General features: G+C 36.7%; 1 protein-coding gene and 1 non-coding gene across 4 annotated transcripts in view; both read left to right on the forward strand.

Moving 5' to 3' along the window:
- LOC112046005 (somatomedin-B and thrombospondin type-1 domain-containing protein) overlaps positions 1-21,328 on the forward strand; it is a 56,219-nt gene that overhangs the window by 18,745 nt on the left and 16,146 nt on the right. For all 3 annotated transcript variants that reach the window (XR_008251007.1, XM_024082446.2, XM_052883004.1), the window contains exon 2: positions 5,676-6,253. Coding sequence is in view for 2 of the 3 variants with exons in the window: in XM_024082446.2 (XP_023938214.1) it covers positions 6,022-6,253 (232 nt within the window). In the remaining variant the exon portion in view is untranslated. The remainder of the gene's footprint in view (positions 1-5,675; positions 6,254-21,328) is intronic.
- Trnat-cgu (transfer RNA threonine (anticodon CGU)) lies at positions 5,315-5,386 on the forward strand. Its single transcript has one exon. It is a non-coding gene; the product is annotated as a tRNA-Thr (tRNA).

Below are 21,328 nucleotides of genomic sequence, written 5' to 3' on the forward strand. Positions count from 1 at the left end.
CTATACAATTTTGACGATTTGACAAAGGACCTCTAGCGAGGAGGAGGTAATTGGTGACTTTAAACTTTAAAGCATAGGTCCCAAACTTTTTTTTTCTCCTAGACCACTTTCTAATTTAACTGGTTCTGGTGGACCCCCTTCTAAATTTATATCCAATACTCGACATGTGATTAGATTCACCTATTGAAATTTTCGTTGCCGAAATAAAACAGTTTAAAAAAAAATGAGAATTGATTGATTGATTAACACTTAGTTAAATTCTGCCAACTTTAATCAATTCACAAATTATTTTATTTAGAAAACTCCCCATTCGGTAGGAAACCAGATAAATTTTCGTGTACTTACGAATCGTGAACCCCATTTTTATGTCACGTCAACGTAGACCCCTGGGGGTCACCTGGACTTTGGGAATCAATGGTTTAAATCAACAATCCTTTGTTGTAAACGCGCGTAGCTACATACAGGCGAACTTGCTAACGAGTGTGAGCGTGATTAACACATCGCAACACAACACGCGGCGTGCTTTGAGGTTTTCTGTTACAACCACGTAATAATGAAAGCGTTAGCTTCAGCGTTCTGTTTTCTGTGGTTACAACGCTGACGAGCTGTGTGCTTTGTGAGTTAACGCAGCGTTTATTAACCCCCCACGCAGAGAGTGATACTTGTATAAACTGTATGTTACAGTGGCGAAGGATGGAATATTGGATGAAGGTAAACCGTCCCAAAGGATAAAAATTCAACGTGATACAAACTCTGGTTTCTCATATATCCATCATTATCAACTGCTGAGCTCGAGTCTCCTCTCAGAATGAAAGGGGTTAGGCCAATAGTCCATCATGCTGGCCCAATGCGGATTGACAGACTTCACACGCAGAGAATTAAGACAATTCTCTGGTATGCAGGTTTCCTCAGGATTTTTTTCCGTCACTGTTTGAGACACGTGATAATTAATTTCTTAAAATGCACACAACTGAAAAGTTGGAGGTGCATGCTCCGGACCGGATTCGAACTCACACCCTCCGGAATCGAAGGCAGAGGTCATATCCACTGGGCTATCACGTATCATATCCATACATATTTATATTCTTTACAACAACGAATTGTATGAATTTTTAAAAGTCTCTTCGCCGCTGGTATGTTACCTATGTGTTTGTGGCATTGTAATTCACTAATGGGTGGACCTATTTAGACGCAATATCTGTTAAGAGAAAGCTCAGTTCAGGGCAGAAGGTCATTGTAACAAAATGAAGTATTGATCCAAAACAAGTTAAACAATTTCGGAAATTATATGTTGTAGAAAGCAATTTCTGACAAAATCATCATCACCATGTCACCAAGTGAGCTTAGGCTGTCGTAGGATTCTTTTATTTTCCATTTACATAAATCATAGATAATATCTATGGTTTATACACAGATTAAAAAATAATAGGCAGATAGAGCGTACGGAGCACGGCAGGGCATGTAGGTATTCCAAATACAAATTAAAAAACGAATACATTCTAGAGTAAGACATGACACGAACCGTACATGACGTATGACACGAACCGTACATGACGTATGACACGAACCGTCGCATAATTAATTTTCAATATTATTCAAGAAAAATGGCGTCTTATGTTTTTTATAGTGGAATATTAGTCTATTAAGATATCACTTTACGTAATAGTTGTTAATAATAAATCTTGAAATAAAAAATTACGAAATGATCATTACATTTGTATACGCGGATGTCAAGGAGATGCGTGACGTTTATTTTTTTTATGGGTGTCAGCGGCTTCACCGCGCTGCTTGTATACTCATTCTGTATCATTCTTTATACCGTGGGCTAGTAACCTTTGGTAAATGCTCGTAGCTGCATACACAGACGAACTTGCTAACGAGCGTCGTGATTAACACACAACGCAACACACAACACGCGTAGCGTTACAAGTTACAACACTGACAAGCTGTGTGCTTTGTGTGTTAAAAGAGTAGTTTATTAACCCCTACGCACTCTTATTAGCTTAACTTGTTTACGCAGCTCAACTTAACTCATCAGATGTAGTAATTATAAGCTTGTTGTATATTACCTGTGTATTTGTTTGTGGCATCTTAATTCAAAGGAAACTAAAACTACTAAAAAAGTTGACAGATTTCATGCAGTTTCTTAAAATAGATTGCAAATTCCTAGTTATCATTGTACGACGAAGAATGGTTAAGGCAATGGGGATGATGACTAGGTTTTAATATATCGATTTTTATTATACATTTGGGTAAATAAGGTCAATGTTAACTAATTTATACATAAAAAGCAAAGATTCACTGGATATTTGCAAAATAAATAAGATTATAAAATTTCAAAATTTACTAAACATATTTTATCCTAATTAAATGAAAATTCATACAGTTTTAGCTTCCTTACATTAAATGTGACATTTTTTAATAAATGAACTATAAACATAAACGCAGAAATAACAAATATATTAGTAATTTTGTTTAAACGCCCATACAAATCTAACGATCATTAATTGCCTACGACGTCATAAGTGCGTACCATTTTGTATGGGGCGTTTTTCAGGGATTTGCGGCAGCGCTGCAAATCTGACTCTTTAAATCCCTGTAGCTCCGAAAGTAATGATCGCAGATACCCTGTTACTTTTCCAAAATTGCTTTACTATTAGCGTACTCTTAATTTATATACAATTTAAAAAACTGTCATCATCCCTATTCGAGTATTTTGTAGGCAGGCTTTTTTTCATTGTAATGTCAATATACGCCTAGCTGTATATACCCACAGACGGGTAAGCGTGAGCTTGTGATTAACACACTGTGAGTGCAACACACAACACGCGATGCGTCCTTTGAGGTTTTTCTGTTACAGTGCTGACGAGCTGTATGCTTTGTGAGTTAACGCAGATCACAGAGGTGTGTAATACGAGTATGCCTACACTTTATCCCGTTGTAGACCTTGGATTTCTTCAAATACAACCTGGAATCTGTATTATGGAAAAAGGTTCTCACCTATGTATAAAAATCGAATATGTCAAACTCTAATTCTGAGGTGGATTTTCTTCTTCTTCATCTTCATTTCAATGGCTTAATTAGGTGAATAGCGGACGCCCGCGACTTCGTCCGCGTGGAATTCAGTTATTCACAAATCAGAACCATGGATTTTTCCGGGATGAAAAGTAGCATGTGTTAAACCAGAGTTTTAGTGTGATTAGTCTAAGTTATCAGCCCAAAAATAGAACTAAGTAAGTTCTTCTGCTGTGAAAAAGTTACTTTGGAGACCTTTTGGGCGGGGTGTTAAAAATAAGGTTGCTCTGTTAAAAGCACGCAAGGTATAGTACCTACTACCTACCTACCTCTAGGTACTCTCGTGTTGTATGGAGTAGCATCAAAGGCGTATACAAGGTGCATACACAAGGCATAATTATGAGTCAGGCACCTCGTTAGTTTCCTACCTACATTCTAAAATCTAGCTTTTAGCTTTATAACTCTTGAAAAATATCAGGTAGAGTTTGTTATGAGCTCATCTAACTTAAAGCCCTCATGGCTTGGCTTGATACCTTTAAATTTATAATAATCTATACTTATATTCATCACTACCTATGTTCGGTTCACTGTTGAGCGCGAGTGTCCTCTCAGAATGAGAGAGGATAGGCTAATAGTTCACCACACTGGACTAATGCTGATTGGTAGACTTTACAGACGTAGAGAATTAAGAAAATTCTTAGGTGTGTACATTTCCTCACGATGTTTTTCCTTGAGACGTGTGGTATTTTTTTTTTTTTTTTTTTTTTATTCTTTACAAGTTAGCCCTTGACTACAATCTCACCTGATGGTAAGTGATGATGCAGTCTAAGATGGAAGCGGGCTAACTTGTCAAGGAGGAGGATGAAAATCCACACCCCTTTCGGTTTCTACACGGCATCGTACCGAAACGCTAAATCGCTTGGCGGTACGTCTTTTGCCGGTAGGGTGGTAACTAGCTACGGCCGAAGCCTCCCACCAGCCAGACCTGGACAAATTAAGAAAATCTCAATTGGCCCAGCCGGGAATCGAACCCAGGACCTCCGTCTTGTAAATCCACCGCGCATACCACTGCGCCACGGAGGCCGTCAAATTATGTAATAAATTAATTTAATATGAAATAAAATGAGGTAATTAATTTCTTAAAATGCACATAACTGAAAAGTTAAAAAAGTACCCCTCTCATTCTGAGAGGAGACTCGAGCTCAGCAGTGAGCCGAATATGGGTTGATGACGAACTGAAAAGTTAGAGGCGCATGCCCCGGACCGAATTCGAGCCTACGCTCTCCGAATCGAAGGCAAATGTCATATTATCCACTGGGCTATCACGACTCTTTACTTAAGTATAATATAAAGAGGTAAACTTTGTGAGTTTGTACTGGGTGGGTAACTAGATTTACTAAATCAATTTTGAAAAATTTACCAATGCAAAGCGACATCTTCACCGAGCAACAAAGGCCGTATCGGAAACAAACCCCCCACGGTAACGGGAACTAAGCGGGTGAAACCGCAGGGCGTCAGCTAGTAATTATATGCAAAATTATTGTTTAGATCATTGATTCCCAAAGTTTTCCAGGTGACCCTCAGGGATCTACGGAAGACTTGGCAGGAGTCTGCGTTCACGTGACATAAAAATGGGGGTTCACGATTCCTAAGCGGGGATCCACGAAAATTTATCTGGTCTCACACCGAATGGGGAGTTTTCTAAATAAAATAATTTGTAAATTGTACGCGTCCTTGTGCTGTGAGTAGATATCAAAAATTAAGTTGGTTGAAATAACTTTTCCCCCGACAATTTTACTTTTTGTCATCCATTCACAGCACAATCAATTAATTAATCAATTCTCACTATTTTTTTTAAATTGTTATTTCGGGGTGGCTGGTGAATCAGGTGCAAACAAAAATTTTCCATAGGCGAAACTAATCACTTTTTTTTGTCGAATTTTGGACAGTAATTTAGCAGGGGTCCACCGGAACGTCTAGGAAAAAAATAGTTTGGGAACCTCTGGACTTTAGGTCAAAGATTTTATACTATTAGATGTGTCACTAGCGCGTCGAAACTGAGACGAGCATATAATTTATCCGAGTAGAAAGATGATCATCGAGTTTAATGTATCTATGATATAGTGCACGCAGTTAAAATGCGGTTGGGAAATTGAAATAAGAGGTGAAGATTTGTGTGGAAAACTAATATTTGAGATTAGTCCAGACGTAGTCGCGGGCGACAGCTAATAAAAAAAAAATATTATAACAAAACTTAACATAATCTAAACGTACGGTAATTTCAACTTGAATGACACAAGCCTCTTTAGCTCAGTGGTAGAGCACTGGTCTCGTAAACCAGGGGTCGTGAGTTCAAACCTCACAGGAGGCACAATTTGTATATTAATTTTATGCTTTTTATTTACTTTATATACTAAAATAATACATTTCTTACCATCATAACTTTGTGTAAAAATTATTTTCTAATAATGCAATAGCAATTTTTTATTTCCCTTTATTGAATTGTAACTTGAATTATTTCTTATGTTTCCTTTATCAAATATTTAAAAAAAAAAATTTACCAAAATTCCAAAATAAAATTATAAATTATTAATTTTCCATCCGCAAGTTCTGCGGTATTATTAAATAATTAATTACAACAACATTTGTGTTTGTTTCAGATTCATGACCTACCCGTGAAGCCGCAATGAAAACCCCGCCATAAAACATTATAAAACAAATTCAAAAATAGAACGACCTTCATTAATAAAGTGAATTGACATTTAAACTTTTTGGATTGAAGAACTTATCAAAAACCACTAAAAATACAATAGTTCTTAAAAGAGTATATCTTTTTTTTTACAATTCAATGCTCAGAGTTCTAGGTCATTTGAGCGTTATTAAAAAAATATTGTTTTCTTGAAAAGTATTACTTTTGTTGAAAAGTATTAAGTCTTGGGTTCCAGCTGTTTTAAGCCTTTTTCTTGAATGATAAATTATTACCACAGATAAATAATATTTAAAAAAATGCTTCGGTATTGGCTATGCTTCGCGAGTGCTGTGTATTTAGCGGGACAATGCGGTGCGAATTATTGCCGAGACGCGAATCTATGCTGTCCGGGACGGGACAGCTCCTGCGTGGTACAGAAGGCGCATCAGAACGCGATCATAGAGGACCTGACTGATAAGCCGTGCTACTGTGACCACGCTTGCTTGAAACTGGGAGACTGCTGTCCTGACTTTAGGGAAACTTGTGGAGGTATGTTTTTATGATTTGATTTTATATTTATTTTAAATTATACAGAATTCCCTATCTATATAAGTGAAATAATTATGAGTGTAACGTAACCGCAATATAGTGGTTATCACCATTTTTGTCGTAACACTTCAAGAACATTTTACATAGTAAAATGTTTTTTCGACAATTCAACTCATTATTCAATTCAGTCACATAACGATTTGCTTGATCTATTAGCTAGCGAAGAGATTATTTCCTACAATATAACTCTTTATAATATTAGTATAGTATGTTGTCTGTGGTATATATTCTAAGGGTAGCTTCGCACTATGCGGCTAGCCGCGATGCGATCAGCAGTCCGGCTAACCGCAATCAAAAATATGTTGGAAATCATAGTTTATATTCGCGATTTGTTGCCGTTATAACTAACCGCCACACGGTTAGCCGCGCCAACCGTCACTTGCGACCTGCATGCGGTTAACCTGTATTGCGTACAAGCCTTAAGAGTTCCCAAAACTTTAAGAACTTCTATAACTACGTGGACGTAGTTGCATCTACTAGTTGTATAAAATTGTATTGAAAAACAGTATTTCAAATGAAATGTTCCGTACAATATGAGTCTGTAAGCGCGCTGTAGTAACCGTATTATGACAGCTCGGTTTCAGATTTCCCTCCGTTTGACCCTATTTTAATATTAGCACGGGCCGCAGCGCTGCAGAGCCGTGCAAAATGTATAATTTGATGAAATATTCATATTTTCCACCTGCCTGTAATCTCTTATATTAAATTTGGCGCGTCGGTGGCGAGCCGCAATTGTAAATCACTTTTGTGTTAGCCAAAAATATTAAGAAACTAGCGGACGCCCGCGAATCCGTCAGCGTGGAATTCGCCTGTCAATTCGTCAATGGAATTCGTCAGATTTCGCCTGTGTGGAAACATTCTATAAATAATACATTGTTTCGTTTGTTTATTGCCTCAACCAGATAGGTTTAGGCACTCTATGTTTGGCGCAATCTTGAAAAAAAAAACATCAACATTACACTACATGGAACGCTAAAACAGGATTGAAAAAGATATTGCATAATAAACAAAATTCATTACCCGCGCCCGTAAGTAGGTCGTAACGTTTCCCACGTGAGGTTGCCATTTGTCGCACAAAGCCCGCCATACCGGGGGTTATAAAACGTCTAATCCCCATATAATACCGCCCTGTTGTCATATAAACAGCGGCGAGCGTTTCCATTGTCTATGAGAGCTTGCGACAAACAAAAATCGCGCAGTGTTGATCGACCCTTACCAGTTTTTTTGGTTCATTCACTTTTTTTTTAAGTTAGCCCTTGACTACAATCTCACCTGATGGTAAGTGATGATGTAGTCTTAGGAGGAGGATGAAAAACCACACCGTTTTCGGTTTCTACACAACATCGTACCGGAATGCTAAATCGCTTGGCGGTCTTGTTGGTAAGAAAATTTCAATCGGCCCAACTGGGGATCGAACCCAGGACCTACGTTTTGTAAATCCACCGAGCATACCACTGCGCCACGGAGGCCGTCAAAACTGACAACATCAAGAGAGTCGCAGGGATTTGCTGCATGCAGGCAGCTCAGGATCGTGATGTTTGGAAGTCCCTACAAAAGGCCTATGCTATCCTGCTGTGGATGTCCATCGACTGATATGATGATAATGATAGCCCAAAAATACTTTACTTTATGATGGCAGACCATGTATGCCCTACCTTGGTATGTACCTATGCCGCGGATGGAATCGTTTATGGAGACGTTCGCTGCTGAATATATGACAATAGGGTGATATTACAATATGGGGAGTCTGGATTAAGATCTTTCTTTTCTCAAAATAATTAGATAAAATTCGCTAATATGACAAATACAATTAAATAAACTAAGATAATTATTTACGAGTGTACAGATCTAATTAGATTTCAATTATACATATACAGGGTTAATTTTCATAGACTTTCATTATTTTGAATTTTAAATTTAAAAAGCAAAATAAAAATACAATTTGAAAATTATTGCATAAATCATGGTAGTTTTTAAGTTACAAGGATTTGAAAAATTCCCAATGAAATCCTAATTCTTAAAAACTCAAGGGCACTGTACATTGTAGGTAGAGTACTAGTAGGTAAGATATGAGTCTAATACTCTCGCCGCCCGGTGCGGTTCTCGTTCGACGCGATGCGATCAGCTGGGCTCAAGTACCTACACGACTAACCTAGTGTCTAGCGATCACTCATCAATTATTAAAAACTAACTAAGAAGATGGGTAAAGTACGTAATGTCTTTTATTATTAGATATTTTTAAAAAGTTATGATAACAATTTAACACGAAAAACACAATTACTTAGATGATAAATAATTGCAGGCATGTTAATCATTAATATTGTCTAAGTACCTATTTAGTTTATTTATGAATATTTTAAAAGTTGCTCAAAATGTAGGCCATTTCGTTGAACACACAAACGGGCACGTTTGCCTAAATTGTTTTTTATTAAATTAAGTGTTTCTGTGTCACTTTTAATATCATTAAAGGCTGCACTTATTTTGTCACGCAGATTACCAACACTTTGTGCCTCTTCCACATAGACACGTCTCTTAATTTCACCCCACAAGTAAAAATCAAGTGGGGTTAAGTCTGGAGACCTAGCTGGCCACGGTACCGGGCCTCCGCGTCCAATCCATTGGTTACCGTACTTATTGTTCAAGAAATTGCGCACATCACTTGCGTAATGAGGCGGAGCACCATCGTGTTGATAGTAATAGTTGCGTATTAGGTTTAGTGGCACATCATCTAACATCTCCTCTATGACTCCACTAAGCATATCCAGGTAGGTTGCGCCCGTTAATCTACCTTCAATAAAAATAGGACCCACGATGACATTGCCAATTATACCGGCCCATACATTTATACTGAATCGTTCTTGATGGTAACTACTTTTAATGACGTGTGGATTACTCAAGGCCCAAAAATGCTCATTTTTACTATTGTAAATTCCTACGCGCGTAAACAATGCTTCGTCAGTCCATAAAATATTAACATTTTCATTTGCAAGTAACCACTCACAAAAACGTACACGAGCAGGGCCATCGTTGTCGTGTAAAGATTGTACGCGTTGGTAGTGGTAAGGATGGAGTCCCGTTGTGTTCAGTAACTTCCACACGTAATATTGGCTCACACTAAAACGTCGAGCTGCATCGTTCGTGCTAGCGCAGGGTTTACGTTCGAAGAACTGTAAAATTTCAGTTTCCAGTTGAAGTGTAATTTGCCTGTGGCCGCCTCTACCACTAGCATGTCTAGGTGTGGTAAACTGCCCGTAATCTAACAGTCTTTGCGTTGCCGCTAAAATTGTGGCTCTAGATGGCAGCCTGGGGTTTAAGCCTTGTCTCTGCAGCCGAGGTATGCTTTCAGTCCGATATAACACTTGCGCGCGAACTAAGCTTTCACCACTTAAATTGTAACAGCGCACCATTTCATAAAATTCTCGATTTGAGTACACTGATCGAGACATAACGGTTACGGGTCACTTAATTAAAAACTTAAAACTTTGCAAGCACGCGCAGTAATTAGGTCAAGGACACGAACGTAACTGACTAATTCAATTCAATAATTTAAAACAAAAGCCGCCCTCTCCCCTTCTCCCGTACCGTGCGCCCGCGGTGCGGTGCGTTTGTTGTCGGCAAGACGAAAAGGTTGGAGCGATAAGATTGTTTACACGTGGGACCTACACCTACCTACTTGTTTTGACTAGAGACAGTTACCTACTTACCAGCCGCTTCCTTGCGATAGTTAGGTATCTTTACGCGGCTGGATTTTGCAGTGATACACTATGTCCATACATAGTGTATTTTCATGGAAAAATTATTTCAAAAAATGTCAAAATATCGTATATATCGATAGTATTATCGATTCTAAGTTATTTCTGAAATTATTGCAAATTTACGAAAATTAACCCTGTATATACAAAAAAAAACAGATAAATAACTGCTTTAAATGCGGGTAGTTACAAAATTACATGCTTGTTACGTAGAATACACGATTAATAAAACAAAGATTAGAGCTTACTAGATGCGACTTACATATTGTGCATACATGTCAATAAGTAAGAGTTTAATTTATTTTTAGAAATAAACATAGATATATTGAAATAGCAATTAATCGTATAGAAGTAGATTATTATAATAACATGGCATGGGTTGTAGTAGATTTTTATTTTCTCGGTGCTGCAATGCGAAAACTTGTGAAAGTCTTAAGGTAGATTTTGGTACCGGCGGTGTAGGAAAAGCTTATTGGGTAATTTTCATGTAAGTATGTTTTCTTAAGATTTGGAATAAATTCAAAAGTCAACATCAAAATTAGAACATAAATATTGTAGTGATAAATAAAATTCAAAAAAAGTAGTGATAAAAAAAATTTGATTTTTTTAAACTTTGTCCTTAAATTTAAATAAACGCAGACACTCTAACATATTTAGGTTTTTAGACAACTTTTAGAATGCCAAATGCAGTCTCAAATTTCGAGATTATTATCTAATTTTGACTAAGATAACTGGGCACAGGGAAAAACGTTTTTGAAACTGACGTTCTTTGTTTTTTTAATTGGTAATATCATCATACTTATAAATATATATTGATAGGTAAAGAAACAAAGTGGTATAGGATTTTAATTGAAAACTATCGTATTTAAAACAAGAAAATAACCTAATAGACTATAGTCTCAATAGTCAATATCCTAAATATTTATGATTTAAACAGCTTTAATTAGCACAGCACTACCTTGTACCGCCTTCAAACTGATCTCAAGATCTGATCGGTTGTATTTATTTATTAAAAAAATTTATACCACTTGAAAGCCACGTTATTTGTTACTGGCATAGGCTATATTTTGTCTCCGTATTATCACGAGAACGGGAACTATGCAGATGAAACCGCGGGGCGTCAGCTAGCATTAGTAAAGAATTCGCTAGATATGACTGAGCGCGTCGCGAAAATTGCTCGTTTTCGAGTAAAAAAGAACGTTTATTATTTCTTTTCCGCAAATTAATTTCTCCCCCCGAGGCGTGTGAGGTTGTTGTGTCAAATGATCATGCGTGGGTGCGACTAATGACGGTGAGACTGTTTTGTGTGAAGGCTCATTATTGTATTCTCATGAAGTGTAAAATCTTTTGATGGAAAAACTACGCGCGGAGACTGGGTATCTAGGCTTTTTGTCTACAAAAAAAAAATAACTTTTTTGTTGAAGCCTGAATACTAAGCCTACAAGTTAGCCGTTGACTACAATCTCACCTGATGGTAAGTGATGATGCAATCTAAGATGGAAGCGGGCTAACTTGTTAGGAGTAGGATGAAATCCACACTCCTTTTGGTTTCTGCACGACGTCGTATCGGAACGCTAAATTGCTTGGCGGTATGTCGTTCTCGGTGGGGTGGTAACTGGCCACGGCTGAAGCCTCCCAGTAGCCAGACCTGGACCAATTAAGAAAACCTCAATCGGCCCAGCCGGCGATCGAACCCAGGACCTCCGTCTTGTTAATCCACCGCCGACACCACTGTGCAACGGAAAGTTATTCCGTTCGAGCTGTACTTCAGCAATGTTACTTACTTATACTTAATTTAATTTTTTTGTACGGAACACTCACTGGCTCAGTTCAGCTCGCACTTGGCCGATTTTCGCTTTACTCCAAGGACATAATGTTAACGCTGAATATTTTATCTGAGTTAAAAAAAGGAGCACAATTTATCGACAAATAGTTTCTCAGGAATTCGCGTCGTCAAGCCCAACGAAGGGGAGGCAGGGGCTCGAGGACATTTTTGTAGCAAAAATACACTGTTACTCAACTTTTCTGCATTATTTACGTTTATCCGAAAGGACGAGAGTAAAGCTACCTTTTTTACAAGAAGAATTCCTCAGGCATACTTGTTGTGTGGATTTTGTTTATCTCAATACATAAATATAAATAAAACTTAGGTGTCTGTCGGTGATTTATATTAATAAAATAACTGCGTTATCCTAAGTGCTTATATAGTTATTTACAGGACACTAAAACACAAAGAACTTGAAAAAAATCTGTCCCTGTCTGTTTGTCTGGGCTAATCTCTAGAACTTTTGAACCGATTTTAATGGAACTTTTATTGGAAGATAGAAGAGGTTATTGAGCAACATATACTTTTATCCCATAAAATCCATGGTTACTCAATTCGGAAGTTGCGGGAGTCCGCTAGTATCAGCCAAAACCCCACTGAGTTCCAGTGCTTATAATTTAAAACGGTACTGGCATCCAAGACCTTCAGAATAAAGCTTTTTGGCATCAGAAACAAACATTTTGTATTTTTTTTTATTCTTTACAAGATAGACCGTGACTATAATCTCACCTGATGGTAAGTGATGATGCAATCTAAGATGGAAGCGGGCTAACTTGTAAGGAGGAGAGGAGAGAGAGAGGAGTAACCGAAACGCTAAATCGCTTGACGGTACGTACGTCGTACGTCATTGCCGGTAGGGTTGTAACTGGCTACGGTCCAAGCCAATCACCAGCCAGACCTGGACCGATTAAAAAAATTTTTAATGGGCCCAGCCGAGGATCGAACCCAGGATTTCCATCTCGTTAATCCACCGCGCTTACCACTACGCCACGGAGGCCGTCACAATGCGTATAACAAAACATGGCGGTAGTTCTTCCGCCCAAGATCTATGTCACAATAATACTACTACTGTCTATCATTTAAACACCCAATCCAGATTTATAAAAGCCTAATTACCATCATTAATTCACCTAATTGTACTTCACTGAGCACAAAAAACAGAAAAAATAACTAAGGTAGTTAAGTAAGCCCTTTTCCCCACTCTCCCCTCTCACGGTCGGTGTCCACGCGATGCTCACATTTTATTTTATTCAAGCATAATTTAACACGAGGCACGCTACAATTTTGTGCACATTTTTCCCCGGTCTCCTCTTTATAAATACGGGATACATTTTTCTTAGCGACGACGCACCGCTAAATAAAATATTGCTAAGTCTTGGCTAAGCGTTATTTATTATTAGGGTCTTGAAATGATATCCATGTAACATGTAAATAAATACATATATGACTAGCGAACTCCCGCGACATTGTCAACGTTGAGATCGGTTTGTTTTAATTCTATTGTCACGCTAACATTATAAAGAGAAAAAAATGTGTGTTGTCTATGTTTGGTAGGTACTCATTTACGCAGCAACTACTGAGTCAATTTTGCTGAAATTTGTAACAGAGATAAATTACTACTTTTATCCAGAAAAAATAGGATTTCACGCAATCGGGAGTCGCGGGCATCCGTTAGAATTCATTGAAAGAAGCCTATAAATTGCTCCAAGAATATTATAGTAAAGGAAAATCGTATAAAATATATTTCGTAGTTTCAGAGATTAACATTAATAGATAAACATAAAAGTATCAGACCACCACCACGACACCACCACCAGACAATTTGTCTATTTCTTGTCACAAGATATGTCATCTTGTGACGAGAAATGACAAATTTTAACTAAAAACAGTGCAACTGGAAATACTGCTATCTCTGTCACTTCGTTGTGGTGAAAGAGATAACTCCGCAGCATTGGTTGATATTTTGTCTATGTCTCTTAATTTGGTCGCTAAGCTAAGTCCACACGTCACGGCATAACTTGAGAAGGCCAACCAATAGCGGCGGAATCCATAATATCACTGTCTCCTTCATCCCATCGCAACGAAAGAGTGTGCGATATTTTCAATGCCGCCGCTATTAATTGACATTGGTCTTTATCCCATATCGAGTTATCATGAGGAAAACACCATCTTAATAAACTGTGAAATAAAATTCACTTTTTAAGCGAACGCGTTGAAAAATAACATTTACTTCCCGCTTTTAGTGATACCTGTTAATGTTTAATGACGCTCAGACCTCCCCTTAATGAAGACTGAACTCGGCGGGAAGTGCTGAATAAATTATTATGACTCGCCTAAAATTATGGCACTGGCAACATTTGTAAACTGACAACACAAGAGATGATTTTAGGAATAGCTTCGTTTGCCCAATGGTTGAACTGTACAACGAATGATAAGATCCTGGATTGGAAAATATTTAGTCATATTCATTGGATAGTGCGCGTACCATTTATTAACCGACTTCAAAAAAAAATGGAGAAGGTTCTAAATACGACGCCTTTTTTTTAAATGTTTGTTACCTCATAACTTCGGCATTTCTTAACCCATTTTGTAAATTCTTTTTTTGTTTAAAGGGTAGGTATACTTCCAGATTGGTTCCATTTAATTTTCATGAAAATCGGTTCATCAATTTTGTGTTTTGATGAAAATAACGAAATTGCCCATACTGTGGCGCTTTCGTTCACTATTCTAGGACACACTAAAAACAGAAAAATAAAATCTTTTTACCAAAAAAGTTGAACCGACTTCAAATATGTCACTGGCTTGACACGAAACGAAAAATCCATTTCATTAACTCTAGGACTCGTATAAAGTACCTTATGACTGGTAGCCGCATACAATGATGTTGAAATACTGTTAGATGTGTTACTAGCGCATGAAAAACGAGGCGCTCAAAAGAGGAAATTTATAGTCATCTCAATGTTAGTTGTGGTCAACAACGAACGCTATTTTAACAAATTATACCTAAATATCGTCCAATTTCGAGGTGTGTATTCAGGAAGTGTAAAAACTATATATTCATAAATATATAATGGAATTAAAGACATAATTGTGCATGTGTGCGCTCGCCTTTTATTCGGATCACTTTTTGTGGATATGACGTGATAGCCCAGTGGATATGACGTCTGCCTCCGATTCTGGAGGGTGTGGGTTCGAATCCGGTCCGGGCATGCACCTCCAACTTTTCAGTTGTGTGCATTTTAAGAAATTAAATATCACGTGTCTCAAGCGGTGAAGGAAAACATCGTGAGGAAACCTGCATACCAGAGAGTTTTCTCAATTCTCTGCGTGTGTGAAGTCTGCCAATCCGCATTGGGCCAGCGTGGTGGACAATTGGCCTAACCTTACTCATTCTGAGAGGAGTCTCGAGCTCAGCAGTGAGCCGAATATGGGTTGATAATGATGATGATGATGATTCGGATCACTTTTTGTGGTGATTTTGTAGGGACGTAACCGATCTACTCATAGTATAAAATTCATTGGCCGCATAGACTAACCATTGCACCAACGAGACTTCATTATCCGTTTAAAAGACTTAAACATTGCACTAGTTAGAAGCTTTCATGAAAGTCTAAAAGTTAATTATTGTTCCTTTTAAGTCGCAACTCTTGCCTTCTTTCTTATTAGTACCTGCGTTGTATTCAAAGGGTAAAAAAGGTCTTGAGAGTTGACATGAAAGAACTGTTTCTAGCTACTAATTGAAGGAAAGCCTTTGTAAACGAGGCTGTAGCTATAGCAGGCTTGCCTGACCTCAATACTTTTCTTTGAGGTAAGTATGTACTTAGCTGAACTAAATGTATGGCACCTATGACTTATAACACTTAGCGTTTGACTACTAACTAACCTGCAACCCAATTCGCAGATTATAGGTGTATTTGTTAAATACGACTAATTGACTGATGAAGGCATTGATATTAAATGCTGTTAGTGTTACTAGCGCATGAAAAATGAGGCGCTCAAAAGAGGAAATTTGTACACAACTTTATGTTAGTTGTGGTATTTCTCCAGGATCCCATCTTCAGATCCTGGTTTTCTTATCATGGTAACAGCCTCGAAACATCTCCTTTCCAACCAAAAAAGAATTATCCAAATTGGTTTATAAATGACGAAGTTATGCGCGAACACACATAAAAAAAATATATATAAAAAATATATACGGTCGAATTGAGAAACCTCCTCCTTTTTTTGAAGTCGGTTAAAAAGCTCTGCCTACACTGAGTACCTGTATTGAATAACGAATTTTCCAATTTACAGTTTGTATGTATAATGCGTAGGCGTACCCTAGTTAAAAACCTTATGCACGCTACTCGTAGATAAGTACCTATCACTGCTGATCAGCATAATATGCATCACATCACAACTAGACAAGTAGACAATGCATCGGATTATAATCTGCTATGAATATATGGATTAGATGGATAGCATTGCAATGATAACGTGCCGGATAATACCTTTGTTGTTACCTGATATTGTTAGATATGTCGTAGACCATATGCGAGCAGGTTTTGTTGTTAAATCACATTTAACACACACACTCATCATCATCATCATCATCATATCAGCCGATGGACGTCCACTGCAGGACATAGGCCTTTTGTAGGGTTTTCCAAACATCACGATCCTGAGCCGCCTGCATCCAGCGAATCCCTGCGACTCGCTTGATGTCGTCAGTCCACCTGGTGGGGGTCGACCAACACTGCGCTTACTAGTGCGGGGTTGGCATTCCAGCACTTTGGAACCCCAACGTCCATCGGCTCTTCGAACTATGTGCCTCGCTTATTGCCACTTCAGCTTCGCAACTCGTTGAGCTATGTCGGTGACTTTAGTTCTTCTGCGGATCTCCTCATTTCTGTTTTGATCACGCAGAGATACTCCTAACATAGCTCGTTCCATCGCCCGCTGTGTGACTCTGAGCCTTCTTATGAGGCCCATAGTTAGCGACCAAGTCTCGGAACCATAGGTCATCACTGGTAACACACACACTATCACACTAATATTATAAAGGCGAAAGTTCGTGTGTGTGTAAGTGTGTAAGTATGTTTGTTCCTCCTTTACGCTGCGCCTACTGAAGCGATTTGGTTGAAATTTGGAATGGCAATAGATTTTACTCTGAATTAACACATAGGCTACTTTTCATTCCGAAAAAAACCATAGTTCCCGCGGTATTTGTGAAAAACTGAAATCCACGCGGGTGAAGTCGCGAGCGTTCGCTAGTAATTAATATTTTAACAGACGTCTGTAATAATAATTATTAAAGACAGGGACGGAGTATGTGGCGCAGTGGTATGCGTGGTGGACATACAAGACGGAGATCCTGGGTTAGATCCCCGGCTGGACCGACTGATGTCCAGGTCTGGCTAGTGAGAGGCTGCGGCCGTGGCCGTTACCGTCCTACCGGCAAAGACGTACCGCCAAGCGATTTAGCGTTCCGGTACGATGTCGTGTATTATAAAATGGGTGTGAGCAAGTTATCGATCGCATCTGTCATTCCCATATATTTTTCTAGTTTTCAAAGCATTAGCGTTTGTAGAAAGAGAATCGACGTACCACATGGCTACAAGCCTAGCAGGCTAATTCACTATTTTTGACGTATGTTAGTTGACGATATACGATTATATGAAATTGAGATTCTATGTTAAAATGTCATGCGGGGCTTATTCGTGGATATGACACACTATGACACATTATGTAAATAACTATTTGTCAATAACTTACGTTTTGGGGCAGCTAGGGGGTTGAAAAATGCAAATACGTATGATTTTAAACTATTATATATTTATAACAAATTTTGCTATTTAATAATTATTACAAAATAAATTAAAATTAACTATAACTAAAGTGTGAACCAAGATCGGAGATCAATCTGAATTCATAAAGTATAACTAAGATCGGTCGATCTATTTACATTGTATAAGTAAAACCCACACCTACCTTTACCTAAATGACTACCGATCGACGATCGACCAAGTAATGATGATCGCCAGCTCCTAACTTTAAAGCAAACCGCGGTTGACGTCAGTCAATGTAGGCCTAGGCAGCTTCTGAGTGTAACAAATTGATTTGATGTTTATTTTAATAGGTTGTTATAACCATAATAGTGAATAGGCTAGCGGATTATCACCTACGGCACAGGTGAAGCCAAAGCCAGTCATTAAACCCTATTAAAATTCCGAGATGAGCTCTCTATCCACATAGAATGGTCTAAAACAATTTACACTATCCCCGGCAGTACGTGACGCTTCTACAGAACATTACATAAATGCGGCCATGTCGGTAAGTGCCGTCTTTATGACAGTGAGAACCCTACCATAAAGGTTACGTCCATAAAGGTTGAACTTTGAAAGTTCAATTGAATTCTTTTCTATAGCTTTTATTTATCGACTTCAAAAAAGGAGGTTCTGAATTCGATGCGTATTTTTTTTTAATTTTTGTTGTCATAACTTCGTCATTTACTAACCAATTTTGAAAATCCTTTTTTTCTTTGAAAGAATATACTTCCAGATTGGTCCTATTTAATTTTCAAGTAAATCGATTTAGTAATTTTGAGTTAAAATCAATAATGTAATACGTCTTTGAAGTCGGTTCCATTTTTTGTTAAAGATATTTTTTTTATTTATATTTGTATTTTCGTAATTGTGATCATCTAACATAGTTATTTCAACAAAATTATCTTGACTATGTAATTTTACATTAAATTGCGGTGATTTTTTGTTTAATAATGATCATTTAACATGATTATTTCAACGAAAATACCAAAATAACGGTTTTGCGTTCAAATAATTCTAATAATTGCTACTGCCACTTTACGTAAAATGTAGATACTTATGACATTTCGTTGAAAATACTATGTTAGACACAGAACAGACATCGCTAAAAGCTAACGCTTTTAGCAATAGAAGTAGCATAGGGGCGTGGCCCGCGTACACCCGGGTGTGCGGAACTTCGCAAGCCTATCCGCGCATGTACTAGCAGTCTTGTTTCGTTGACTGACACGTTACGTCCTGCGGTTGTCAAAATCGGTAAATGAAAATAATTAAAAATGATTAGAAAAATGCTGTATTGTGCCGTTTTGGAATACAAAAATGATAGCCGCCACAAACATGTATCAAATTATGGTGTTTCGTACCATCATTAAGACGTATTTTATTATATTTTCATTAAAATATGAAAAAATAATTTTACTCAAAATCACAAACTAAAATAAACTTTACGGGAATAGTACTAAAGTTTACTTTATTTTAATACAAGTTCGATTTTCTCGATGATTCTGTTGACACCAGTGGGCATACATTTGCTGCGTCAACAACAACAACAAAACTATCATAAATCAAAAATATACAAAAATGATTTTATTGCAATAATTCTTATATTCCTAATTAAATGTATTAATTATTAATATTAATAATCCTTGTTATTTTATATTTATATAATAATAAATAAATATACGATTATTTTATTGATTTCAAAGCCAAAGGTTTCAATTGAAAAGCAGTATATTTTATGCTTTTAATATCTCCTCCAGCATTCCGTTTATCAGAAAACTGCAAAACATTTTAAAATTATGATTCCAATGTATATATTATATTATGCTTTATATAAAATAAGAGGAAAAATAGACCAAAAAATAGTTTTTATTTTTCTTGTTTTAGTTCTCCTGAAAAAAGTGTAATTTTGATTTATGTTAGTTTTGAATTTAAGCCGCTGCCATATGTCATTTGGCTATTCATTTAGGGATGTCGATAATAATATATCGATATTTTATATCTACTACTACTATAAATTTTCGAAAATTTTTTTTAGGAATTCGGAGAGGAAAAAAATTAATCGAGGCGACTAGGAAGAAAAATTTGTTTTACGCAAAACCGCATTGTTATTTGTTTCAAACATTTTACGCAGTCAGACACGTTAATGAAAAGTGGAAAAAGATTATTTTTCTAAAAATCGCATAAAAATCGCTCTTTTAGGATACAAATAAAGTGACGTGCTTAAAGTATTAGGAACGTCAAGTCTGAGTATTTGTAATTGACCTATTGACTACTAACGGGTTGGAAAATAATCTACTGGTATCATTCATCACGCAACTCATTATAGTTAAATAGGAAATAATTGAGTTATTTTCTGCAAAAACCGACGAATTCAAAAAAATATACTATCGTGTTTTTTATATATTTAGGAACTATTTTTACTTTGCAGAAAAGAGTGAATCTCTTCGTTGAAATATTTAGGAATTAAGTTTACGAAATACTTAGAGCAGCTGGTCACGTGTTTCTCAAAACTTAAACGAACGAATTTAGACATTGCAATAATGTGACATTGCGGTGTTTTTCTGATGATATCTAAAGATAGGCATAACAATACTTGCAGTTTGGTCTATTTTGTATTGTCAAATATTGTACAGTACATACTGAAAAAATTATAAAAACTCATCTTCTGTAAATAAATATAGTTGGAAAAGAATAGTCTGAGAAAGATATGACGACACTGTACTATGTCGTGTTTTATTTTTTAATATTTGTTTTTATATCACTTTCACTTCTTAGTCAAATTTTCCTGAGAAAATTGTGAAACATTGTTTAACATTGGTTTTTCCAAATGTATCACTCCGAAACTACTTAATAAAATCAAATGAAACTTAGCACAATTTAAGCAAATAGTACGAAGAAGGTTATAGATTCTTCATGTTGCGAATATAAAAATAGAAAGGGTGAAATAGGGTTATCCCCTATTTGTTAAGGTTTCGTGGAAAGTACTTAATTTTTCAAGTACACAAGTTATGGACTTGTGTTTGACCTTCTTTGTTGTGTAAACTCGAATCGTGCAAAGTTTCAGTTGAATTAATGTTTTTTCAGATTGGTACATTAAAAAAATGCTTGTTTTTTACTTTCTTGTGTGTGTTTCTTCATATATTTTAAATTTTTGATTGACCTATATATTGTTCTTCTTGGTTTTATAAAATTCAAATTTTTTTTAAACAACACACGTTCGTTTTATTTACTGCGAGTAACGAGACTATCGATGTTTAAGACTATCGTTATTTCACATCCCTAGACAATATTAATAAAACAAAGTTAGGATAATTTTGAATCTTATTTATAAGGTAATAAAGCTTATAAATAGAGACAACTAGTGACGAGTAGCGGTACTATAGATTTCATTCATGAATTTTCATTCAAGAATTTTCATTTGTTCTGGGACAACAGTAATAAATAATTTTCAACTTTAAAATAAGGGTAACATATTTCTTTTTTTACTAAATATTAAACAGCCAATTAAGTGAATAGTTTATCAGTGTGATAAGTATTATTACACTATAAATGTGTTTGTAAGGCCACGCCCCCGGGTACGCTGGTTTCAATACAAACAGTTGGCACTTTATAAATCTAGTTACTTCTTATATCT

This window comes from Bicyclus anynana, chromosome 8, assembly GCF_947172395.1.
Source record: "Bicyclus anynana chromosome 8, ilBicAnyn1.1, whole genome shotgun sequence".
Classification (NCBI taxonomy): domain Eukaryota; kingdom Metazoa; phylum Arthropoda; class Insecta; order Lepidoptera; family Nymphalidae; genus Bicyclus; species Bicyclus anynana.